Source organism: Nesoenas mayeri (genome assembly GCF_963082525.1).
Source record: "Nesoenas mayeri genome assembly, chromosome: 18".
NCBI lineage: Eukaryota > Metazoa > Chordata > Aves > Columbiformes > Columbidae > Nesoenas > Nesoenas mayeri.
In genome coordinates this window covers 12654637-12681023 of record NC_137566.1, presented here as the reverse complement: position 1 = coordinate 12681023, position 26387 = coordinate 12654637, and the positions used below count along the sequence as shown (strand labels likewise).

Here is a 26387-nt window from a genome sequence, read left to right as displayed (position 1 = left end):
CCCAGTAAGAAGTCCTTCCGTTTCGGAAGGTTTTGCTGTGCAGGAGCTCACCGGTGTGTTTTACCGGTTTAGTCTATATCCAGCGTCAGCAATTGTTCTGAAGCACCCAAGCACACCTTCTTGATTTAAAATGATTTCACAGTGCTAGACAGCAGCCGAAGAGAACAGCTCCAACGCCCGGCGGCTGCAGGCAGAACCCCCGCTGCGCGCTGCCCGGCGCCGCTGCTCCCCAGCACCGGAATAACTCCCTGTGATCTATCCACGCGGAGTAAACCAGGGTAACCTCACCTCTCTATGGTGACGTAAAAATAAGAGGTTACTTGTGACTACAATCTTCCACAAACATTAAGTGTTGAGTAACTTAACACATTGCTGATAAAGTACTAGAAAAGGCTTTTAAGTAGTATGTGTTCCCCGTAATAATTAAATATTTGCACGATGCACCTTTATATACATTTCTATTTCTTAAAAAATATATTGGATAATAAATAATCGGAGTAAAAAAACAGACGTGAAAGATGCTTTGAATGATGAGGCTGGTGGTGTAAGAGTTACCTGTAAATCATGTGTGGGGCACGAGCGTGGCGCTGGCTACACACAGCTGGTTTTTACTAGGAGGCATTAATGTAACATTCAATTATTCCACTGCATACTGGCTGTTTTAACTCAGCCAAATTAGAATACATTTTATATTGACTATTTTGACATTTGCTTTATTTGGCAAGTAAAACAAAACTGATCCAATTTCCTTGCAGCCATTGTAAACCATAAACTGTACAACAAGAGGTTATAAAATATATAAGCCTTGTAAACACTTCTTTTCAGACTGTCACTGATGCTCTGAGCTCTAATTTTGGCCCTGCTCCCAATAGCTGACGCTGCTCTGCAGCCTTCCCTGCCAGGCCATAAAGTGACCCTTGCGCCCGTGGTGATTAAGGGCCGCCACTGACATTCTCCTGCTATGATAATTTTTCCTCTTTATTGTGGAAATCTGCTCAGGCAGGAATTTCTTTCAGACAGAAAATGAAGATGTGTGCTCTCAGATCAAGACATCTCTTCCTCTGATCTCGCACGGCTTGTGCTGGGATGTAGCTGGTGTCCAGCGGAGCTGCAAAACAAGGCAGCAGCTCCCGGTGGGACGGCTGCGCTCCCCAGGAGCCGCCGGCTCCTCATCCCCTTCGCCTCGGCTGTGCGAGAGGCGAGACGCCCTGTGCCCGCGGCACACCCGGGAGCGCGGGGAGCGAGCTGCGCGCTGCCACGGGGACCGAGCGGGGCTCAGGAATGCAATGCCCAGCGCCCCGGAGAGCCCTGAGCCCCCACGGCGCACTGACTCTGGTCACACAGCCGCGGGGCCGTGAAAAGGAAAAGAACAGGGCCAGTACTCCAAACCACAAGCAGACCGATTCTGGAGAATGAGCAAAACCTACGTCCCTATGCACTAAAATCTGCACGAACACTTCTCCCTCCCTTCGGTCAAGGAGAGAAATGGGCTTGGCTGCAGCTCTGGCCCACACGCGCTTGTGGGAAAATACAACATCCCACACAGTTTAAAGCAAAGGAAAGTGCACTTTGCTGTTTCCCTTCCTCTGCAGGCTTTTCCTTTCTTCTGACTTCTTCAGCCACATCTTTCCACAATGACAGTCAAAGGAACCTCAGGAGTGAAATACTTGAAGGGACAGCACACTCCCTCATTATCAGACCATGCCACGTGGCCACTGACACAGCACCCCGTCTTGATTCCACCAGGCAAAGTCAGCAACAAACAGCACGCGGCAGCAAGGGGCTGCAAAGCAGAAACTTACTTGGGCAGGTTGGGAGCCGGCGCCGGCGCTGGGGCCTGGGCAGGAGGAGCGGCAGCCTGGGGAGACTCGTGGTTGCGCGGAACTCTGCCCATCCGGTACCAAATGCCCATGCTGTTCAACTCCCTGTGTAATCAACACAGAAGATGTGAACACCACAAACAAAGGCTGCACACATGCACAAGGATCAACACCAGCGTGTTTCACAAGCACCGTGGGTAGGGAGAACCAGACTAATTGGAAAAGAAAAACAAAGCAGTTAGTTAATTCCTGCATCAAATTCAGTAACACTCATGTAGACTTTTCCAGTGACGAGCTTTAGCTCTTACAAACTACTACTCAGTAATTACAGGAAAACAGAGTGCTTAGCCCTGGCACAACTGGGTTCACAACGGCTTCTGGAGGGCGGCACCTACCCGATGAACGTGTACTGCGGGGGGGCCTGCTTAGATCTGCCCAGGATGCGGATATCGCAGATCGCTGCCTCCGTGGAATCTCGAGGGATGAATTTAATGCACAGCCTCTTCTTTCTGAAAGCTGTTTCTTCTGCAAAAACAACCCAAGACACAGGGTGGGGTTTATGCAAGATTAAGGTATAAATGTTATTTATTGTCTCTCCAGATACTAGACAGATAATTGTGGCAGGAACTAGAGCCAAAGAACAGCTCCGTGTCAGCAGCCCAGACAGTGCAGTGCCACTCAGTGACTGGAGAAATCGTCTATGAGGAGCTATGTGCACACTGCGTGACATTTGTCATCATCCACGCGCTACGCCGACCCTCCCCGGTCAGACACCGCGGCTGCCACGGAGCACCCGCCACCACCAGCAGCTGCAGGCGGGTTCTGCACTGCCACGTACTCGCACACTTGCTTTCTCTTTCCAAGGTAATGTCTGCCTTGTTTCCATGTTATCCATCAAGGAAAATTCAAGCCCATCAGCGGTAAGGCTCATCTGTACGATGAATTCACGCATGTGCACGCAGATACACCCACAGCCCGGTTCGGGTCGGTGGCGTGACCGGGCTAGCACCGGCACAGACACGAGTGGCGTGACCGAGCTGGCACCGACACCGACACGGGTGTGCCGCGTGTGGGCAGCACGGCCGGGCTCCCCGCAGAGCGCCGCCGGCAGCACGGCGAGCTGTCTGCTGTGAACGCAGCCACCTGAGAGACGCGACAGCAGCCTATTGATAAACTGAAAATCTAAAGTGCAGACACTGCATTAAAATCTGGAAACAACCACAAACAAGTGCCTGCAAAATAAAAACCCTTCAGTTTAATATGAATAAATATCCTCCAGCTTTAAAATATGCTCTCACTTCAACAGATGGCAAGCAGCCCTGTCTCTGAAGGCTCCTCCAGTTTGTAAACCGCACCTTGGAAAAGCAATCCATCCGGCGCCGGGAATCTGCTGTCGCACCGGCACCAATGAAGGCGCCAGCAGTGCGAGGTGTGTCACGCTGCGGCATCTGTGCACGCAGCTTTGCAGCCACAGCGCTGCTTTTTAAAGACGTTAAATACCTGTATCCCTGAGGTCTAGTCTTCTGCTCTGGAAAACTAGGGCTTCTATTCGAAATGCCTAACACCGATTTTAGGAGCCGAGGGTTTAAGGTTTCTGCATCTGAAAATTTTCTCAGAACCTAACAAGGAGAACCGTATTTAATATATTTACTACAAGTCAGCTGCCACTTAGAGAAGAGCACAGTAACACGTATAACCACAAATTAAACTCTGAACGAAATCAATGCCTCTTCTTTCACTTTCACAGTGAGTACAAAGCTGACTGTTTGCTTTTGTCTTTGGTCTCTTTCACACTTGGCTGGAGTCTGCAGTCTGCAGCAAACTTGGTTTAGGAGCTCCATTCATTAATTACACATGCTTAACCAGAGTTAATTTTAAGTAAACATATTATAAACACTCAATCGAAATGTGTTCATTCATGCTAACGGGGGCAGGGATACGTACCACTTCATTAATACAGCCGATGCCGCTGCTTTAAACATTGTATGGGTCGCAATCCAATGCATTTGAAATTAATTACTAAGTCCCCTCCCACCTTTCCACCACAACTCCCACCAACACTCCAGCAGCACAGGGAGCGCCCAGCACCGCCAAGGGCGAGCAGGACACGCCGTGGCCGTCCCCGCACCACGCGTGCCAGGGGGTGCCAGGGAAAGGGGTGACCCAGGGGAATGGGAAATGGGCTGCAGAGCTTCCCGCTTCCTGCTCACGGCTTCCAACCGGACCAGCAGCGAGTGGAAAACCATCCTCGTCTGCTGCAGACCTGGATGAACTATTCCCTGCAGGGCAGGCTCGTCCTGCTCCTGACTGGGCCGGATTTCAGTCCTGACGAGCGCGGGCAGCAGCCCTGCTCTGCAGCACAGCCGCGCAGCCAGCACCAGCGGGCAGCGCCCGCAGCCCCGCAGCTCGGCCACTGTGCTTCCCAGGGCCTCATCCAGCCTCCTCGGGGGCTTGTCCAGCCTCCCCGCGCCCCGAGCCCGAAGCGCTGCCACAGAGCAGAGCGCTGCGACCAGACCCAGCTCCAGCGAGTCTCAAGGGACCCAAAGGCACCGTTTGGGAGCTGCTGGCTTAAACGCTGCAGCAAGGCCATTTTCCCTCGACATTCCACTTGTGCTTTTCCTCAGCAAGCACAAACACCCCCATGACCCCCACCACCACCTGCCAGGCCACGGGCCCTTGTCTGCTCACGGAGGGAGGCGCGGAGCCGGCGTGCATGGAGCCAGCACCACGAGCACGCGCCCTTCCTTTCGGCACCCGTTTGTGAGCATCCCTCAGCACCACAGCTCTGCTCCCGGGGCCTAGTCCATCCCTGCAAAGTGAAAGAACGAACCGCTCCTGCCCAGAGCTGCGCTGCTCTGCAGGAAAGCGGGTGACGGGTGGGCAGCAGCATTAAGAAGCGTGAACAGTACAGGAAAGCCAAAGGCTGTTTCTGGCAGTCCCGAGCTGCCCCAACGTGCGGGTGTAACCCCGGGGAGCAGCGGTGCTGAGGTGCACAGCCCCACGCCGCCCCCCGCGCAGGCACTGCCGCAGTGGTGCTGAGGTGCACAGCCCCACGCCGCCCCCCGCGCAGGCACCGCCGCAGCGGCTGCTCAGAGCGCAGGACTGAGAAACAGACACCAACTTACGAGTGTCGATGGTCTCCTGGATGGGGATGAAGCCCACCGGTAAAGTGTCCTTGATATCAATGAGCTTCATGTCAACCAAGACGTTGCCTAAATGACTCTTTGGAGAGAGAAAAGAAACAATTGACTATGACAACATCACCAAATTCAAACCCAGCTTTTCTCACCCACTAAACCCCAAGACATCTTGTCATTGTATTTGACCATCAACTTCAGAAATCGTAAGGAGGTACCAAGCCAACACTTGCAAATGTCGCCTCACATGATGATGGACTGGGAGACACCAGACAACCTGCAGCACCTATGGACTTACACCCCGTCCACTGCCTATTTTTGGATCCTTGGAAGCAACCGAGTTCTTGCCTTTGGAAACACATCAGTTTAAAGAATTAACTCCACTAACCCAGCCACTAAGCAGGTCACCTTAGTGCTCACACATTCCACATCTACAGTAGCAACATGACATTTCTGTGACAGTAACAGCAGAGAGCATTACAGGAAGATAGTTCATGCAGACACAGCCAAAGTTATTACATGCATTAGCTAATTAGTACTGAATAGACATGGTTCTAGCTCCAAACGCAGGCACACTCCAGAAGAGCAGGCCATTTGGAATGAAGAACTTCATTTGGAGTCCATATGAATTCTGAACTGATGCCTCGTCCTATTAATCAAGGCTTGAAGAGCTCAAAACGCAATTCAGAACGACAGCCTCCACAATTGTTCAGAGACCACATTTTCTTTGCAGTTCTCAAAGCCAGTATTGCTGCCAATAATCTGGACTCACGTATGGAAGAAAAACACACTCTCCTTACTCACAGCCTTTATAAACAGAAACACAATACACAACAATTACAATTTCATCCTAAGCCATCAAACCGTGTCTGTGTCTTTTACTGTCACTGGCTGTTACATACCTCCTTTAGTTTTCATCCGGCAGAGCATTTCAGGCCCCTTGCCCATGTTCTGCCCGGTGCGGAGGCCTGGCCTTGGGAAACCGCCCATCGGCACGGCTGCGGCGTGCCAGGAGCACCGGCCCCTCGCCAGCACCACCGCAGCGGCGCTGCCCACGGGCCGCGCTGGGAGCCGCGCCAGCAGCGCCGCGGCTGCTGCGCCGCCGACGCGGGGGCTCGCGCAGCCCGCACGCGGGACACGGCCGCGCGCGTCGCACCTCCCGTCACCCCCCCTGACTCACTCCTCGCCGATATGAGGAACGTACGCCCAAACCGCGCCGAGCAGGGAGTGCTGCCAAAGGCCCAACAGGCACTGGCTAAGGGTACTTACACTGTCTCTGGCAGCCGGCGGTTGCTGCTATCCTGTAATTATTTCTGACAACCTCACATTTAAGGTAGCCACAGATAAACTTAATACTCAAATCATCACAAATCCTTCTGTTCAATACCCTCCCTGCCTATTCTGGGGCTATTATTCCTGCTACCGCAGGATGAAAAGCACAATTCTTGTCAATCCCCCGCAGGACACGATACTTCCCATAGCTCCGGAGCTCTGTTTGAGCCGGAGGCCAGCAGGGAAGCGGAACGCAGGCGAAACGCGGGAACCCGGCAGCCCCGCTGTCCCGTCGGGACCCGTGGCGGCCTCTGCAGCCACAGCGTCTCTTCTGTTCCCATGGCTGCTGCAAGCACAAGTACAAAATGGTATCTCATACCCTGACAACTGAGACACTGAATATCCAAAGGACGACAAAAAGCAGGATTACCCACTAGATGGAGTGCATTCATTGTGGAATTCAACAGCTCCTCAGAACAGAGGAAGTTTTCACACCAGCCTGAACCAAAAGCGCTGAAGGGCCCCAGGCTCTGGCCGCGCGTGGGCTCTGCTCCACACAAGATGTGCGCAGCAACCGCTCCAACCAGAAATCACTTATGCTTAAGAGCCATACGAGAAGATTACAAGAATATGGCAGCACATGCACAACGTGGGCAAGTTTTCGAGCAGCAGTACCAAAGACAACAAAGACAGAAATGCCAATCCTGCAGGAAAACATGCACGATGCCCCTGCATTCAGAAACGAGCTTTTCCTCCACCAGCACTACCTGCAGCATTTGCTGCTCTAGGTAATCAGTTAGCAGCTCACCAGGGTGACGAGCACGCAGCGCTCGCTGCTGCAGCAGGAATGCGGCGTCGGGGGGAGCTCACACGCAAGCACGCCCTTCACTGCTTTCATTGCAGATTTTGCCAGCTATTTCTTTCCATAAAGAACACAGACAAAATGCAAATATCTAGCTGCTGCCGTTTGCCTCCTGACTCGCCCAAACTCAGTGAAATGCCTGCCTGAATTGCTCCATAAAATGAACCATCTTATGGGTAAGAGCATACCAGGCACAGATGCAAATCATGCAGATACCCAAACGGACTTACATTTTCTTTTGAAAATGATCTCGTGAAGCACAGGTATCGTGTGACCTTGGATTTAAACAGGCCATCTTTCCAGAGGTCAGCATCCAAGCCATCTGCTGTTTGTGCAACCTGGAAAGAAGAGGCAGAGGGGGAGAGGAGACACATGAGCCAAGATAAAGTTAATATATGTGCAGTTCTTCCTCCTCAGACCTCTTCTAATTAACGGCAGCCCGAACTCTCACTGCATCTCATTAGTTTCTTCACAAGGTGCAGAGCAAAGAAATTCCAAGAGGAGGTATAAAAAGAAGTTCTAAAAATGCTGTCTCTGGGGAGTCTGTTGATTAAAGATGCTCCGAGAAAGGCTACCTAATGAGGAACGGCGACTTGGGCTACAGCCTCCAAACGGCAGTTTGGAACAGTCAGCACATCGAGGCACTCGTTACAGCCGCCGCGCGCTGGGGCAGGGCGCGAGGAGGGGTCCGCAGACCGGCAGAGCAACCGCCCCGTCTCAGCTTTATTTTCACAGAGAAGCCATCGAGCAGTTCGGTCAGATCAGAGGCACACGCCGCATGGAGGGCGACGGAAACGGACCCTCCGCCCGAGAGACGGGCACGTTCCGAGCAGAACAGGAGCAGGTCTGACCCGCGGGCTGAGCGCGGAGCAGGCGCGAGGCAGCACTGCGCTCAGCGCACGGGCTCTGCAGTGCGGCAGCTCAGCACCCACCCGCCACAGGCTGGGGAGAGCCCTGGCCCCAAAAGGTTTGTTGTTGAATAAGAGAGAAGGTGGCAAACAGGAGAAGGGCAGCAGAAATAAGACCACCCCACTGAACTCTGCCCGCTGCCCCTCGGCCGGGCAAACCGCTGCCCTGCGGCTCCGCCAGCCTCATCAGACTCAATTGACTCAACCTTGGCCCCGGAGCAGCCTGATAACAAAGCGCTGACATTTGTTGTTCCTGTTCGCACCCATGTTTTGTTGAGCAGAGACTGCACAGGGCGCAGGAAGCAAGAGATGTGTGCTGACACGACCCTCCAATTATCCAAAGTGCAGGAGAGAAAAGCGTGTTTATTGTCTGATCAGCAAAAGGAGCAAAGTGCATTGGCCGCTCTTCGTGTTTCATCAACTGCTGTTTGCAAGCCCCTGCTCCGCTCGACCCCCTGTATGACACAGTTTTGCGGCCAGGCTTCTGCAAAGAAACACGCACCATTTTTAAAGAGTAACATTTTCCAACAGGATTTGGTGGGCGGCCAGGCTGGCCCGACAGCCAGGGGGGCAGCGCGGGGCCGGTGCCGCTGGCAGCTGACGGCAGGAGCCAGCAGCGCCAGGCCCGGCGCACAGCGCTGCCCCGTGGGGACACGGCCCTGCTGAGTGGCCATTCGGGCCCCTCTGATGTGTCCCCCCGCTGAGCTGCCTGTGCTGGCAGCACCAGGCACCCTCGGAGCCGCACGGGACGTGACCAGCGGAGCAAAAAGCAGCCGGTGGCAAGAGCTTGGCATCCCCAGGCCCTACAGGAATGCCAGCAAAACCATTCCTGCTTCTGCCAAAATGCAACCGTCACAGGCAACGTCCTCAGCAACTAACCCTGAGTGCTCTGCCTCCACATCACCCTGCTGAAGACTTCTTCCAAGCCTGGAGAATGTAAGCATGCATTAACTTGTCGGAAAATTCACAGGGAAAGAAAACAGAGCAATACAAACAGGAAACTTCTTACACCATCTGCTGGGCTCCTGCAGGCAGGGAGGATCCCACCACCCCGGCAGTGGAGCGGTGCCCGAGCAGCGCGGCTCCGCGACGGCAGCGTGCCCTCGGCACAGCAGCGCGGGAAGGGAGCCGGCCTGAGCAGCCGCGGCAGAGCTGCCGGCACCGCGCAGCCCAGCTCACCACGTCCTGCGCTTGGCTAAGAGGAATGTGCGGGACGGAGGACACAGCACCCGGCATGGGGCACCCAGCATCCCAGGCACAAGGAATGCTCCTTCTCATGGAGCTGGGGGAAGACACTCCTCGAGTACGTGCTACAAAGAGATGGACTTGACGGAGGGACACGCAGTAGGGAAGGTGTCCCCCAGCCCTGCCCTCCGAGCGCGGGGTGATCTCCCCACTGCCCAGCAGTCAGCACGGAGCTACTGCTACCACACACAGGCCTTTGGCAAACGGGCCCCCAAACCGCTGGCCCCACGGGAGGGTCTGCCCCACCGAGGCTGTGCAGGGCGGCCCTGGCTCAGCAGCACCTGGGGCTCTGGCCCCGGAGCGAAGGTGCAGCTGGCGCTGGCGTTCAGCCTGCAGCAGGAGCTGCGCAGGAACCACACCCCTCCCGCCCCGGCTCCCGCCTCCCACCTCTCCTCCTTTCCTCCCCACCCACACGCTCAGTCCTGCCAGTTTGAGCGGACTGTCAGGAATCTAAGTTCAGGCACACTCCGCACACTTTGGCAAAATCAAGTCCTTGGTGTGCCACTGTCTGGTGGGTTTGGGCACCAGGACACGCTGTCACATCGGGCGGCAGCCAGAGCAGCCCCGTCGCAGCGGGTGCTGCACGGTGGGAAGGACACGGCACCCGGCAGAGCCAGACCTGTCTGCCGCACCCGAGGCTGGAGGAGCAGGCATGTGGGAGCCACGCTCAAGGTCAACACTGCAGACCGCAGGCACGTCCCCACGGCCAGACCGCTGGTGCCAGGGCCAGACCAGCGGGGCCTGTGACAGAGAGGGAGGCAGCAGAAGCAGAGGAAAGGCGGCTCCCTCCGCGTGCCCCCTAGGAGAGAGTGACCCACATTCACAAGCATTATTACAACCCCACTGTAATTGGATTAAGCCACAGGAAGACTCTTTTATCTTGTTTAGTTTAAACTGCGTTAGCGCTGAAGCTCCCTATTAAACCACAGACAGGCTATCTAGGGTGAGCGCTCTCTCTGCCCAGTCATTTAGGCAGAATGCAATTCTGTTATCTCAACTCTCACATTGTCCCGTGCTCCTTTATCAGGGCAAGCAGCTAATTACACAGCCTGGCTCACACAGGTAATCAGCACTCAGAAAAATGCCGTAAATGCAAAAACCTGCCAGGTCTTTAAGGAGCCCTTTCACAGTTTCCTTGCTCATGCCCTCACTTCAGCCTGATCCATTTTCTCCCTTCTCACACTGAACAGGGTGAGCAACAATCCAGAGCACAAGATGTGAGCAAAGCCTCAAGTAAGCTAGTTTCCATTCCTGACATAGAAAGGTGAGCAGACAGACTACGAGCCAAATATTTCCATACAGAGCTCTGCAAGCCCAGTATTTTATGACGTTTCACTGTTTGGGACACTAATCTATGGGGGGGGGAAAGTCACGTTGTTGGTTACACAGCAACCAAGCCACGGAACGAGCAGCTGTTAAACAGTGACCTCCCTTCACCCACTCCCGTGTGTCTCTGCGGGCCCGCTGCTGGCCAGCCTCCTGACAAACTCAGTTCAGACCTCTGCGTTCTGCCCATCAAAATCATCCTGGCAATTTCAGCTGGATGTGAAACTCGTGCTTCCCATTCTGGAGCTTCTCATCATCATCGTGCAGTGCTGATATGTGGGATTAAACAGCTGATGTGGGATCCATTTATGCAGAGATATAATTTGTGCAATACTTACAACTCCTTCAGGATGGATGTTACTAGGATTATTAAATTTGCATGCCACAGTGGCCAGCTGTTTCTCCAAACCCCTCCTCCAGGTAATTAGGCTCCTCCGGAGTGGCACAGATGAAGTAGCGCGATTGCACCCACAAACCTCCACTGAGGGAAAGCACTAAGTGCTGTAGGCTGAGAGGTGGGTGGCTGGATATCAAATTACTTCTTAAAGCACATGTCTAAGGCAAGCCCTCTCTGGAAGAAATGCTGTGCCCAGCAAAGTAAAGCCTCATTAGCACAGAACCAAAGCATTAGCAGCGGCAGCTGAAACAGCTCTACTTACTACATCATAACCTGTCGGTGCTCGGTTCCGGGACGCAACCACACCGACACCTGTGATGGGGTCCATGGGCACGTCGGGCAGGGCATCGGAGAGGTCCCGCACTTCAGGCATTATGGACTGATCCTGAAAGAAAGGAGCGGAATTAAAGGGCTGCTCAGCTGCGCAGCCCAGCAGCAGACAGAGCAGGAGAGCCTGCATGCATGCCACAGCGCCTGTGCTGACACACCACGGACTGCCAGGTTAGACACAGGATTAGGCCAGACACACCTTCTGCACTTTCATTTGCTTCTGATAAGAAGGTGCATTTGTGCAATGCCCAATACGTTTGGAATTTAGGCAAGCAGCCTCCTCTGAGATTAATTTTGTTGCTTCCAGGGTACTTAGCATGGACTGGTCGCCATCTAGCAACGATGGGAAAAGCCAGGCTCACCCCCTTCCCTCCCACAGAGCAAACCTCAGCCCTGCGTCAGGCAGGCTGAAGCAGCTCTGCCATTTTAAGCAGCAGGAAATCTGCTCCCAGGGGCTTCACTGGGAGGCTCCTGGTCCACTACTGGCGTTAGACACGCTGGGGGTGCCCCCACGAGTCTTCAGTCTCACCACACCCTCCCGAACCAGACCATTTTCATGGAGCAGCACAGATGTATCTGGCGCCGTATGCAAAATCTCGCTTGCTGCAGAGCCTCAACACCAGGGCAACACAGATGAAACAGCACAGGACGGTCTGATGCAAAGCAGACAGAGGCCTTGAAGAGGCCCGAGCATCTTCCAGGAGAAGGGAGACATCACCGCGGACTCCAGGGAGGGAGATATGCAAAGGGGACAGAAGCGGGTAAGACCAACCAATTCCAGAGAGATGCTGCTGCAGGAAGCGGGAGGAGAGGACAAGAGAGCTGCTGACACAACTGCTGAGGAGGACGGGAAAGGCGGCACTGCCTCAGCATGTGCTCTCCTGCAGAGCCAGCCAGCCAGGGCAAGTCTTCTCCGGCTTTCAGGCAGGAATGCCCCAGGAAACCTCCCCCCACGCACCCCCAGATCAAAGAGCAGTGCTTTGTGTAAACAAGCGCCACTGCGGCAGAGCCAGACAAGCGGTGAACCAGAGCTTCTGAATCCAGCTCCCTCCTCAGAGCAATTAAACCCCAGCATTTTGAGGCCGTGTAGACGGCTGGTTACTTACTGCTTCTAGAAAAGGCAGAGGTGAGTGCTGGTGCCAGTGCGACCTGGGTTTACACTTCACAATGCCCAGTCTGAGCAAACATCGTGCTGCAGGCAATAAAAAAGAGCAAGTCTGGGCCCTATGTAAATAATAATAATGTCATCCCAACAACCAGGCTACCTGAGGTGAACAGTAATGGTGAAAACACTATTGCCAGCAAACCAAGCCTAGGAGAGGTTTCTGCTTCGGCACCTAGGCAAGTACCCAGTACGCACGGGGCACAGCGGACCCGCTTGGCTCCCTGTGCAGTCCAAGCCTCCAAAGCGTGACCAGACGCACAGCCTGAGCCGCGGGGCTCCCTGTCCCGTCCCATCCCGTCTCAGGGGCTCCCTGTGCTCAGGGCAGGCAGGGGCGAGGACCGTGCCGCAGGAACGCCGGTGGCCCCGGCTCAGCCCCAGCAAACCCCACACTGCTGCCTGCGCTGCTCCACCGGCTCAGCCAGATGCCTTGCAAATAATCCAGAACCTGCTGCCTAAAACGCACAGTACCCAGCAAACACAACGTGAATTCAACAAAGAACTCAATCTGTTCTTCATATAGATGCATGTTTTCTGAAACTTTTCCAAGTCACTCTTGATAACGTGATGACTTGTTATTACACATTGGGAGGAGCTGGGAGATAATTAATGCTGATATGAGCTTCTCTTAGGCTATTTTGAACTGAAATGCAGGTAAGTGGCAATACTCCCCAGCACGCTGAGAACATGGCACTGCGGGTTCCGGCACTGCGGGTTCCGGCACAGCTGCGCCGGGGGGGAGCAGATCCGCTCCCTTGGCACCTCTAGCAAACTCACCCCCACACCAGCTCACCCCGACACCTCGGGGGTGCCCCCTCGCAGGCCCGAGAGCCCGGGCAGGCAGGAGCCCCCGGCGCTCCCCCCTGTGCCGCAGCACTGATGGCGGGGACAGGGCTGGCATGGGCCAGGGACCTGCTGCCGAGTGCTGCCCCAGCAGGGACCCCAGGCCACAGCAGGGCTGTCCTGGAGAGGACAAGGACAGGGCTGGGAGGCTCTGGCACCACAGCAGGAGCGGGGGCAGCGCCCCTACCCCCAGCGAGTGCCGCTGGGCGGACCCCCGGCCCGATGGCACCTGTCCTTGGTGGGAGGAGAAGGGCACCTTTGTCAGAGCACGGCAGGGGGAGGGGAAGCGCCATCAATCCTGGCTTTGTGCCGGCTCGCACAAAGCCCCTCTATGGCAGCAGCGGCTGAGCACGGAGAGCCGGGCCTTCCGCCTCGAGAGGGCAGGCGGCGGAAGCTGCGGGTGAGACGCCATGCGGCACAGGGCCCGGAGCGGCACCCCGCCGCGGCAAGGGCCGAGCTGGGCTCCCTGCGCCGCCACCGCTGCGCAGCGCCCGGCCAGGCGGCACCTTCCTCTTCCTCAGCCAGCAGCCCACGCTCACAGCTGGGGAACACAGGCGGGCAGAGCCTCTGCCCAGGAAACAAAGCTCTGGGTCTGCGGACAGCACGGTGCTCCCTGCTCGGGCTCTGCAGCCGCAGGGCTGGGCCGGTGCCTGGCACCGCAGCACGGCGGCACCGCAGCACGGCGGCACCGCAGCATGACGAGCCTGCAGGCGGGCTCTGCCGCACCACACCAGCTTCCCGCTGTGCGGGTGGCATCGAGGACCCATCTGGAACAGATACAGGGCAGCACCCATTGGTCTGCACGCTCGGATAAATGTTTTTCTGAACTCTGCACAGGTCAGAGGGGAGCCTCCGGCCGGGTAATTGTGCGACATTAGTTACATTGCACTTCTCCCCTAGGGCATCTGCAAAGTTTGGTTTCTTTTCCATCATGCCTTTGAACTTAAAAACAAAAAACAAACAGTGAAAGAACAGATTAAATTAAGGAGCAGGATTCTATAAATACTCCGATTAGACAGCTTGTTATTCTAATGAAGTTCTCTTTAAACAACGCGAGCTTGACCTGTACGCCCACCTAACATCACAGCGGCTGAGAACTCAAACCAGCTGACCGGGAGACACCTTTCAACATCCTGCGCTGAGCTGCATTTGCCACGCTCTACCGAAGGGCTTCCGCTGTTCCACCCGCTGCAGGGTTATTCTGGGAACGGCCCAAAACAATCATAAGAACGTTTTTCCCCTTAGCAGGGAGCAGGCTCGCTGGAGGCCGCTCTCAGCTGCAGGGCCACATCCAGCCCCGGCAGGCCCAGGCGCCAGGGGAGGCCGCACGCCAGCCCGGGGCAGAGAGAAGCTGCCGCACACGAGCTGCTTGGACAAGGCCGGCGGGGAGAGGATGTGCCACCCCCAGGGACAGCCACCGCGCGTCCTGCCGGCACCGGACCCCGCAGCACACGGCAGAGCGCGGCAGAACACGACACAGAACCGGCTCCTGGCACGCGGCCACTTTCCTGCTGCCTTCACTGTCCATTTCAAGTATTTCACTGAGATGATGACCACACACACTGCCGAGCTTTGGCTGGGACACGTATTAGCAAAGGAACGTGTTTTCAGAAATTAATGTATTATTGTGAGTTTATAGAGTATTTTTCCCTCTTGGTGTTCCTTTTCAACAAGTTAGGCAAGTTCAAAAGCTGGTGGGTACATGACCAGATCAGGCCTGGTGAGGTACTTGCTTCAGAAGCATCGTGCTGCCATCAAAGAGGGTCAAGTTCTGAAGTTAAATAGCAAGGGACTTGGAGAGAGAATGGTCTTATTGTTTCTTCCTTCAACTACAAGCCCTGCACTTTGACACTGACTTGCTCTTCCCACAGGCAGAAAAGTACAAGCTAAGGCAAAACTAGAAAAAAATTATCAACCACCTTACTGAGTTCCTTCACCCCACAGGAAATAATCCCATCAAACCGAAGCAGACACGCTGCTAAAAGCCCCGCTTGTAGGCTCAGGTTATCCCTGCACCGTTTTGAAAAGGCGCTGGGTACTGCTGGCACAACGCGCGTTGAAGTCGCGCTGCCGCGCTCCACACGGCCGGTGCTCCCACCGCCTCCGGAACAGGACGCGGCCCCAGCCAGCCTCCTAGTTCTGCTCATGGAATGGGACACAGTTTCAGTCAGAAAACAGGAGACCGAGGCGGGCACAGGCCTGGAGGGCTCCACCACGAGCAGCCACAAGCTCAGTTTCATTTTTCACCCCAGACGAAGGCATGTCCGGAACCACCCCTGCACCCAGGCTCCCATCTTCAAGACAGCTGCAAAATCTCTACAGTTTGTGACTTAGCTGCATGGAAACAGGAACTTAAGTCAGGGAATGAGCAAAACTGAATCTTCTGTTGCTTCACAGCACTTCTAACTATGGGCACGCATTTGAGAAGAGTGTCCTGTTTCAAACCAAAATAGGTTTCCATACACAGACAACCTTGCACCAGGGCAGCAACATTTAAATGACATCAGTTCAGTTATTTCTATCTTGCTACATGTATGAACAAATCCCGGGGGGCTACGGGAACCCTTAAGTCTGGGGTTCACTTTGTCAGAGCAGTATGCGCTGCAAGGCTGAGGTGGTCTGCGTTTTATTTCACACCTCCAGAAGCTCAAGCTAAGTGTTCATCCCAGTATCCTGAGAAAATCTAGCGGGTAAAGTTATCTCAGCTAAAAATTACAGCAATGACACCGCCAACCTGCCACACAACACGCAGGCTCTACTAAGTATGCATCAGCATGTTCTCACCCAGTGAAAATACAACACAAGATGGAGAAAGCTCAGTCCCAGCCTGACCAGCCGACACCTGCGGGAGCCCAGCGCGTCCGCGCCGGCTCAAGGACCCGGCTCAAGGACCCGGCTCGCGGACCCGGCTCGCGTGACCGTGACCAGCCCGTGACCGTCCCCGCTCAGAGACACAAAGAACGCTGAAGCTCGGAGGGTCTGTGAGAACCTCTCCAGAAACCACAGTGAAAGCTCACGAGCCTCGGTAATGCAAGAGATAAGGACACAAAACACAGCTCGGTATCGCTGCTCCGGCCCGTGCTGTAGAGCCCGCATTGTCACCTCCGCACACACGGAACCCTGGGAACAGCTGAGAACATGGGCGGCCAGGCAAACCCGCACTGTGAGCATCTGCAGCAGCAGCCGCACAAAACACGGGGGTTTGGGTTATTTTCTCTAACCAGTCACTAATAAAATCCGCAGTAAACTCTCGAGCGAGTGAAGGTCCCCCGGGCCCCGCCCCACCGCCCCACCGCCCGCCGAGCCTCCGGCCGCCCGCACAGCCCGTCGGCGCTTCGAGCCGCGCACCGGGCCCGGCCCGGCCCGGCTCCCCGCGGCCCCGCCCGCCCCGGCCGCTCCCGCCGGCCGCTCCGCGCGCAGCCGGGCGCCCCGCGGCCCGGAGGGCTCGGTCCCGGCCGCACAGCCCCAGGCGAGCGCCCCCGCCCGCGGAGGGGCCGGGAGGGGCGCCGGGCCGGGCCCCGCTGCCGGACGCGCCGCCCCCGCCGCGCAGGAGCCCCGAGCGGCCGCCGGGCCCGACCCCCGCCCGCGCCGGGGGCCGCGGCGGGTGCGGGGACACTTAACTGTTGCCCGGGCGCTGGGCGGCGGGTCGCGGCTCCCCCGGCGCAGGCAGAAGCAGCTCCTCATCGCCCGGCGGGGCCGGCGCGGCGCGGCCCGGCGGGAGGAGCGGCGGCGGCGGGGGAGCGGCCTGCGGGCCCGGGCGGAGCGGGGCGGGGAGCGGCGGGCAGGCCGCGGCCCGGCCCCGCGCGGAGCCTCAGCCGGCGGGGCGCGTCGAGCCGGGCCCCGGGCCCCGGGCAGCGGCGGCGCCGGGGCCGCAGCGGCGCAGCTCGGGCTCCCGGCGCAGCTCGGGCGCTCGGCGCAGCTCGGGCTCCCGGCGCAGCTCGGGCTCCCGCCGCCGCGCAGGCCCCCGCCGCTCCGCGCCCGGACCGCGGGGCCCAGAGCCCGCCCCGCACCGGCCCCCGCGCCGCCCCGCGACCCCCCGGCGCCGCTCCCACCCGTCCCCGGGCACTCACCGCGGCGGCCGCGCAGCGCTGCTCCCCCCGCCCGGCCCGGCCCCGCGCGAACGGCCCCGCGGGCCCACCCGGCCCGGCCGCGCTGCCCCTCCCACGGCGCGCGCGCCCCGGGGCCCAGCGCCCCCAGCAGCCGGGGCGGCGGATCCGCACGGGCGCGGTGCCCTGCGGGCCTCACCGCAAAGCGCAACTTCATAGAGAAAGCGGCTCCTCTGTGACCCCCGGTGGGGGCTGCGCAGCCCCTGCTGCTGCTGCTGCTGCTGCTGCTGCTGCTGCTGCTCCGCTCGGGCCCCTGGGAGATGGGCGATGCCAGCTGGAGAAGGAGCTGAGTGATGGTACCGGGGTCAGTGGAAGCGCAGCCTTCCTCCTGAAACCAGCTGCACCCGGGAGAGGGGCAGCAGCTGCTGTGCACCGGTGAAGGGCAAATCGTGTCCAGCCAAACTGGTTTTCCTCCTGAGAAAACAGCCCTTGGGGTTAGAGGATAAGCAGTTCTGGGAGCAGCCTTGACTTCAGTCACATATTGGGTGCTCTCACCACGGCCTGAAAAACAAACAAAGCAAATGTGCTCCCGGGAGGTCGGGGGTTGCCGGGCTGGTTGGGTAAGGCGAAACCGCTGAGGGTCCTCAGCATGGGGACATCTGCCCGGGTGCGGGAGGGTCTGCTCCGCTCAGCGCTACCACAGGCCGGTGGTGGAATTCAGAACGCACTTAGTAAATTAGCAGATGATGCAATTCACAACATAACCTGGAACAGCAGCACGGCCTGTAGCCGTAATCATATAAAATAATCCTGCAGCTGGCCTCCATTTGGCTTTGAGCACCTTACCCCAAGGAACGTCAAAGATAATCTGGAGAGCAGCAAGGTTGGTGTAGGGTTGACATCAGTGGCCTTTGGTGTGAGACTGGAAGAGTAACGAAAAAGAAAAAATCCTGGAGTAAAGAATGAAATAAAGGAAGGAGGAAAACACGTGAATTTGTAGGTGAATTAAAGAGGAGACAAAGCTGATGGGTGTGAAGTGCAACAGATTCTACAAAGGTGAAAAACTTTACAGCCACAAAGAGTGAAACAGCCTGGGAAGTTTTCATCACCGCCCAGCTGAAAGCCTCTTATCAGCCGTCACTCGGCGTTCCCTCGGGGCAGGGATCAGGCACCATTGTCTGCCTGGTCCTTCCTAGAGCTGGTTTCCTCTGACTGTTTTCCATGACATGATGCCTGCTCAGAGCCACGGGTTCCTTTGTGCTGGGAACGTGGCCGCTGTGATTTACAAGAGCAGAAAGATCTCAGATTATGTCATTCAAATTTCCTCCCATTTGTCCACTTTTGCCCCGACAGAATCAGGCACCATCTGAAGGGCTGGCGCATGTATTGGAGGGTCCATCTCTGTCGTTAGAGGGTGATTCCTTGTCTGATGTTCTACCTTTTACTACACCACTAATTCCCTGTTTTTCTCCCATCTCCTTTTAGCTCAGATTGGGTCACGCTCGGGGAGCTCTGCTCGCCTGTTCTTTTCCCACCCAGATAACTGTTGGCTCTGTCCAGGTACGTCCCTTTAGCCAGACGGAGCTGAGCAGGAGCCCCTGGGCCAGCAGCCCGTCCCTTTCCCCCGGTGTCCCCAGGCTGGGTTTGTCTCTGGGGTGGGAGGGAGCTGGTGCCTGCAGGGCGGGCGCAGCTGCGGACCGGGGAGCTCGGGGGTCTGATCCTCAGGGGAGCTCCAGCTCCTGCTCTTCATTCTGGCCTGGGCAGACTTACAACTGAGACACATACCGTGAGCTTTGATTTGTTAGTATTTGAGAGGTTTGTCTGAAAAGCAACATGCGCCTTTTGTATTCCTCTCTGTAAAGCAAACCAAGTGTTCTGCAACAGCAGAATCCTGTTGTCCCGCTTTCTCCCACATGCAACCCTGGGCTGGGAACAAACTTTCCTCCTCTGGCTGGTGCTTCTCTCCAGCAAAGCGTGTTAGACCGGTGCTTGCTGAACTATGGTAATAACTGGGTGTTCCTACCCACGGCTCTGTTCCCTCACTGGTCAACCAAGGCTTTCTGGCTTCTACCACACGCAGCCCTGGTGCCTGATAGTGGCTTCTGCACCCAAAGATTAAGTATATATATTTTTGGGGTTTTGAGCGATAAGGAATACAATGCATTTTTTTGATTTGGAGAGTAATTTAGAGAAAAGGAAAGATGATGCCTAGTGGAAATGAGAAATATATGTCCCATACATAATATATGCCCCAAATGCCCTATTACAAATACAACAAGATTTCCTGAACTGGAGAAGTTGTTACACATTACAGTGTGCTAATGCTCCCCCACGGAGATGCTGATACTGAGAGAGTCTTTAGTGTAATAATATTAAAAATCCTAGAGTTTCAATAAGATCCTCCCTGCTACCACAGCAGTAGGAAATGAATTGATTTCAGAGGAAGACTCTAATTGCTGCTTAGAATCCACAAAATATTCTAAGATACACTGCAAACATATATCCCAACGTGTCTGTGGCATGATCTGCAATAACGTTTGTTCCAAAGAGACAGTGGCTCTCCAGCACAGCGTAGCTGTGGTTTCGGCTCTGCCCTGGAGGGCAGGTGCTGTGGCAGCCGTGGCTCTGCCGCGCCAGCTCTGCCACAAAGGGTGCCGCGGCGGCTCTGCCACAGCAGGCAGGCTGCACGGCACTGCCGGCTCGGCGCTGCTGGCCAGGGAAAGGCACCCCTGTGCTCTTCCACGGAGCAAAAACACATGCTCCAAATCAGCAAGTACTTGTGCACTTGGTGTTAGGTACATGAATAACTACATCGGAGTTAGCTAATCTACCAGTGTCAAGTTACTCAAAAACATAAGTATTTGCAAGTATAATGTTCTCGTCTGAATATTTTACATAAATCTTTTTCAAAATGCATTTATTTACTTCTGTTTATTCAGAGTGTGTCTTTTCTCACGAGTTCTGCACTCAGTCACGTACGTGCCGTCCAGTTTGTACCACTGTTTTGTTTTCAGGACACTGAATAGAAGGAATTTAAGTCAATCTTGGCTACAGAGCTGGAGCTGTGGCAGAATGAACACAGCTCACTCACCCTTGAGTGGATGCATGCCAAGATCTGCATCTTCCTGAGCATCAATCCAAATAAACATGCGCATCCTGCAGACCTGTGAGCCGGGCCGGACTGTGTCCTGGCGCCTGCGGCGCTTTGCTGGGGTGCGCTGGCACCAGGAGGGACGCGCAGCACCACGGGGCCCCGGCCTGGCTCTGCTGCACATGCACCGTCCGTCGCCCTGGGGAGCAGGAGCTCCTGGCAACTGCTGGCCAGGCTTCACCATCAGGAGCAGATCCCGGTTTGCAGGGGGAAACACTGGGATGAAGTGTCAAGCATCCTGCATCCTCATCCTGACTGTAAGCTCAAGTCCTTGTTTAAATCCTTTATGCTGCAGGAACTAATCTCTCTCTGTAGCCACATTTCGCGTAGCAGTGAAATACTGCTGCACGTACCATTTCTTCCTGCCTGCCTTCAGAGGAGAATCAGCGCAGGTTCAGCTCCGTGCCGGAGCGGCTGCAGCCGAGGCTCCGCTGCTGCTGCTGGTTCTTGGAGTGCGGTTTAACCTGCTGCCTCCTAGCGCTCCAAAATGTCTCTTTGCAGCTACAGCTTCCCTTCTCTTAATATGTTTCTATTTTTAGCGTTCATTATTCTGAAGGGAATGAAAAGATCCATCCCCTGTGCACGTTTTAATTTGGGCAGCTGAGCGGGCAGGTGCTGTCCCTGCGCGTCTCCGCCGGGTCCCCGAGGCACCCGAGGGTCGCCTCAAGGAGGGAAGCTGCAGCCACCGGCCAGAGCGCTCCGCGGGGTTTTGTCTCTAACAATGTCCCGCGGGGTTTGCCAGAAGCCAGGAGTTACTGAACCTCCATCCCCAGCAGCCGGGGCACAGCACCGCCTGGCAGAAGAGGGACAGCGATAGGGCCAGACCCCCACTTTTACAACAGCGGCAAGTTCTTAACTACAGAGCAAACAACCCACTCCAGAGGTTTTTAAAGACCTGCAAGCTCCGCAGATGCCACCTGCTTTCTGCTGGGACACAAGGGGTTGCTTTTCAACTATGAGATCCCAAAGCATTTCAGGTGGTGACACGATCCTGAGAAGAGATGCAGAGAGATTTCAGGAGCTCGCTGTAGCCGAAAGCCCACAGACCACCCACCAGGTTCCACAGCAGTTTTTGCATTTCATTTTACTTTGGGCTTAATCTTTTGTTCTTGTTCAGCAAGCCTGTACAATATTTCCTGCAGGGAGAATAGCTCACTATTTTGCTGCTGCCATCCTGCATGTCCAGCAGCGCTCACCTCCGAGCTGTGGTGCTGGTTCCTTGCCACAGTGGCACTGACGCTTCATTCTGCCCCTTTCAGTTCGGTCTGGCCACAGTGCTGAAGAGTGCAACTTCAGCCAAGCTTAAAATGCGTCACTGGTGCATTGAAGCCGAAGAGGGAAATGTCACACAGCATTGCTGCATCCTTGGTTTTGGGGCAAGGCACAGGCTCTCAAGTGACCGCCCACAGCGGTCCCCACCTGGCCAGCGCCGCGGCAGAAACCCGCAGCATCGTCAGGGATGTGCTGTGTGACCCCAGGACGGAGTGGCGAGTGATTTTTAGAAGGGGCAAGTGTCTGTGTAAGCACACGGCTTGCAGACACCTTCAGCAGGCACAGGGCTCTTTACAACACAAAGCAGCAGCATTCAACCCCCCTATTTATATATTATGGATCATAATATTTAAGTGGCCCAGCTATAACCCTGTAACTAGTTTTCCTTGACAGTATGAGTATTGCTCAGCACATACTAACAGCTGTCTGTAGAACGCATTTATGAATCGTTCATACATCTCCCCAAAGTGGCAAACCCCGCACTGCTGCCCCGGCCGCGGGGGCCACCTGAGTTTGTGAGTCTCGCGCAAGGGGGCCGCGTGGGTTTGTGAGCCTCGCGCAAGGCCCCCCAGCCAAGACCAGCCCCTTCGTCTGCAGAAACGCCTGGGGACTGAGGTACAACTGGGGTTCCACCCAAAGGGGGGGCAGGAAAAACTCCACGCAGCTTAATTACCAAGGAGAGCCACACATCCGCATTCCCAGATTATGAATAATGGCCACAGTGAGATGGAAACCTTTGCTTGAATAATTTTGAATGATGAACACATTTGGGGAAATAATGTTTTCTCTGCAGACCTCTGCGGATGGAATGGTGCTGCTTGCCGTGCTGCTGGGTGGGCACTGTCCCACCTGCTGTCCCCGCGGGCGGAGGGAGGGACCGGGCAGTGCTGTCGCTGCCCTGGCGGGGCCTCCTGCAGGTCCCCGCGGGACAGCCCGCAGCCGGCGGGCAGCAGGGATGCGGAGCTGCTGTCCCAGGAGGGCACAGGCAGCAACCAGCGCTCGGTGACGGGTGTTCGCACACAGGAGCGCCGGCGGCTCAGTTAATAGGTGACCGTTCGCCAGGCAGCACTGGGCAGTCGGTCACAGCTCAGCTACCTTTGCCAGACTTTTCCTGGTGCAGCTCCTCCACTGAGCCGTGCAGGACCCCGAAAACACAGCTCTGGCCTTCAGACTCCCGAAAGCAGGGCCACAGCCAGCACCCTTCCTTCCCTTCCTTCCTCTTAAACCGAAAGAGACAACCACCATCCCGGCCCAACCGCTGCAGCCAGAGAACCGGAGAACCAGTGCCCCCCGCCCGCCCCATCCCTGCAGGTGCGCGGCAGCGCGGGCGGCGCCCCGGCCCGGCCCCTCCTGCGGGAGCGCAGCGCCCCGGCGCAGCACCCTGGCCAGCTGGCAGCGTCAGGCGCTGCCGCTTGGCTCCTTGGCTGCTGCAGCTTGTGCGTATTAGCACGCCAGCGAGCTTCTCATCCGTCTGACAGGGCTCAGTGTGGATAACGATGCCAAAGCCGGTCATAACCGGACAATTACGGCATCACTGGGAGATCACGAATATTCCAATCCAAATATCCTTAGTAGAGAGCCAGCAGAAACAGCCAGAGCCTCCCCAGCCTCACCTGGCGGTCCCCAAACACAAGGTCACTGCTCCGAGGGCACCCCAGCACCCTTGGGTAAGGGCAGGATTTGGCCAGGTTAATCATGCAGCTGAGGCTCAGAACCAGAAATGGGGTATAAGCTCAGAAATGGGGACTTCGTGGGAAACCAGCACCCTTTGTGGCCAGCGCTGGAGCAGAAGCGCCAACGCTGCCAAGCAGAGCCGTCCCCACGGATGGCTGCAGAACATGGAGCTGCACGCTCAGCACCCGCTCCAGCGGCCTCCCAGCTTTACCCATATGTGAAACACCACATCTGTACATCCCTTTATGAAAACACACTTAACAATCCCTACAAGGAGGGAGATAAAGCCAGAACGGAGCATGTGAGCCAGCTCCCTCAGAAAGGTTTCTGCATCACGGGGAAGTACAAGAGGGCGGTATCATGTGGTGGGAGAACCTACAGATCATCCAGCACCACTAATGAGAAGCAATTCTTTGAATACATACTTTGACATCCCATTTTATTTTCTTTCCATCTTTGAGTTTACTCCTACATGAGTTCTAAGGTTTTTGTTCCACAATTACAGGGCTGCAGACCCCTCAGAGCGCACCCCGAGGGCGCAGACACCCCGAGGCAGGGCTGCTCCCCCCCAAAACCCCCGCCCCTGGCTCACCGAAGGGAGGTTCAGCACAGAGCCAGCAGCTTTGCTTTCAGGGTGTATGATTTGCCTCAACAACGTGATAATGAGCTGACATTAGAAAGAGAAGGGCTCTTCCAGCTCACTTCTAGCCAAGAGGATGCTTGTGCCAAGTGTAGCTTTCATATGGAAAGTGATGCAGTTTTTCCAATGTAACTATTTTAAGAACAATTTCAATAACAAAGAAAAAACCCCCTCACCTGAGTTTAACAGGAAGGCCCATTCACTGGGTTTCTTTTTCTGTCAAAGACCTTGTTGGAAAACGCTCTGCTTCCTCTGTCTCTTGGGTAATTGTGGGATTTATTACAGAAACTTCTCTTGTACTTCATTCCTCAGCTGTTCTTCTCCTGTCAGCACCGCCTTGGGACCGACGGAGGGCAGGATTGGGCGCCTCAGTGCAGTGCCAGCCGGGATGCCCGTGACAGGCACCAACAGGCACCTTCCCAGGGCTCAGGGGCTGGGAGCGGGTCCCTCTGCCTGGGGCAGCGGTGCAGCAAACGCCTGTGCAAGCGCTTGTGCAAGGACCTGCGTGCAAGTGCCAGCACGTGCGAGTGTGCTGGGGCTGTGCTGAGGCTGCGGGGCAGGGACCCCCACGCCAACAGCCCCTCCCAGCAGCACAGCGAGCAGAGCTGGCCATGGCCACTCCGCGCCTGCACCACCCAGCAAGTGCATAGGACAGACAGGCCTGGGAAGCCAACCCACAGGTCAGACCCAGTGGCTACCAAGCAGGCCCAGAGCTGAGCTGAGCTTAAATGGGCACGTGGGCCAGTGAGCAGGGGTGTGGTGTGCCCAGGTGGGGCTGCTCAGGGCCATTAGGGCAATTAGTGCCCCAGTCCCTGGGCGGAGCTCTCTGGGGAATGTGATGAGCTGTGCCCGTTCTCAGTGGTGCTGAGGTTCCCCGCTGCACCGCGCTCAGGGCCCCCTGCCCGCCCGGCAGTGCCCCCGTGTCTGTAAAGCCCACCCGTGCTGAGCAGAGGCAGGCCCGGCGTGGTCCGCGGGCTCCCCGGCAGACAGGACCCGCCGCGCTCAGCGGTGCCGGAGGAGGGCGCGTGGGTGGGCGCGCGGCTGCACTGCGCCCCGTGCCGCACTGCCCAGCACCAGCTCCGCGAGCTCAGAGGGACTGGCCATGCAGCGTGTCCCCACACTCGGTCACTGCCCCGCTCCTCCCTGGGCAGCAGACAGGGCTGAGAAATGCCCCATCCTGTCCCGCCCCATCTATTGCTGCTGTCGTCTTAGGAGTGACAGTAAAACAGCATCCGCATTACGGTGACATTAGCCGAATAGCTGCCACAGGGCTGCCTCCCGTGTTATGCTTTTCAGGCAGAGGCCAGCAGCAAGAGAACAAAAACTGGTTTTATGTTGCTTCAGAGCTGTGTCGGCTCAATGAGCCAACAAACCCTGCAGTGCCGGCGCGCGTCCTGCTAGCGCTGCTTAGCACGCGGAGCATTGAATTATTGACAGGATGCTGCTTGTGAACCTGCAGCACTCCTGACCCAGATACTCGTCATCACTAAACCTGGAAGACAGAAGTCTCCAAAATGTCAAATTTGCTGAAATATTCATGTTGTAAATACAGATGGTAAAAAATCTCCGGCGAGGTTACAGCCTGCGTATTTACTTATGTCAGCTCCACTAGCGAGAGCGAATGAGTCACAGCCACTTTATTAAATTCACACGCAATAGCAAGGAAGGCGATGCACGATGTTGAATGGGCTTTAGGTGACACAAGGTCCTTGAATACATTACCTCTCCTAAGAAAAAACACTCCTCTCTTCCTCCACTGTGACACAGTATTAACTCTGCTTTCCCCATTGCCCTGCTGGAACCAAGTCAAAGCTGCAGCATTATTTCTGCAACAGAAGGTGCAACAAGCAAATGGGCATTAATCCTGAATAATGGATCCAGCCGTGCCGGGACGAGCCGCTCGTGCTCCTGGGAACGCAGAGCCCAGGGGAGGCAGGAGCTGCTGGCCCGGCCGCGGTCCCTGCCCACATGAGCGGCTGGAGCCGTGCAGCAGAACCCACCCTCGCAGGAGCCAAATTCAGCTCCGTCGTGGGGGAGATGAGCACCTGTCCTGGGCGGAGGGATGCGAGGGAAGCTCTCAGGAAAGGCAGCGGGGACCGCGCGCTCTGCTGCTCTCTGAAGCCGCTTCTCGGGCAGCCCCGCGCTCCCCTCCCGGCTCCAGCTCCCCAGGCTGCCGGCGGACACGAGCAGCAGCGCTGCCCCTGCCCACCCCCTCCCCAAAACCCGGAGAGGTGCACTTCCCTCTGTGACCCGACCCACCGTCAGCCAGAAGGCTCCGGTTCAGGCAGAAGCACGGTTTTCC

General features: G+C 56.4%; 1 protein-coding gene across 3 annotated transcripts in view; it reads right to left on the bottom strand.

The window, feature by feature from the left end:
• Positions 1–17459, bottom strand: part of MVB12B (multivesicular body subunit 12B) — a gene marked incomplete at its 5' end in the record, with an annotated part of 54254 nt that extends 36795 nt beyond the window's left edge. The window contains 7 exons of one of the 3 annotated variants that reach the window (XM_080355706.1): positions 1803–1925; positions 2216–2345; positions 4946–5042; positions 7322–7429; positions 11230–11352; positions 12404–12489; positions 17373–17459. In XM_080355706.1, the coding sequence (XP_080211832.1) occupies positions 1803–1925; positions 2216–2345; positions 4946–5042; positions 7322–7429; positions 11230–11340 (569 nt within the window). Of the gene's footprint in view, positions 1–1802; positions 1926–2215; positions 2346–4945; positions 5043–7321; positions 7430–11229; positions 11353–12403; positions 12490–16923; positions 17001–17372 lie in introns of those variants that run through there. The other 2 variants (XM_080355707.1, XM_080355708.1) reach the window with 2 other exon arrangements.
• Between the last annotated feature and the right edge of the window lie 8928 nt (positions 17460–26387).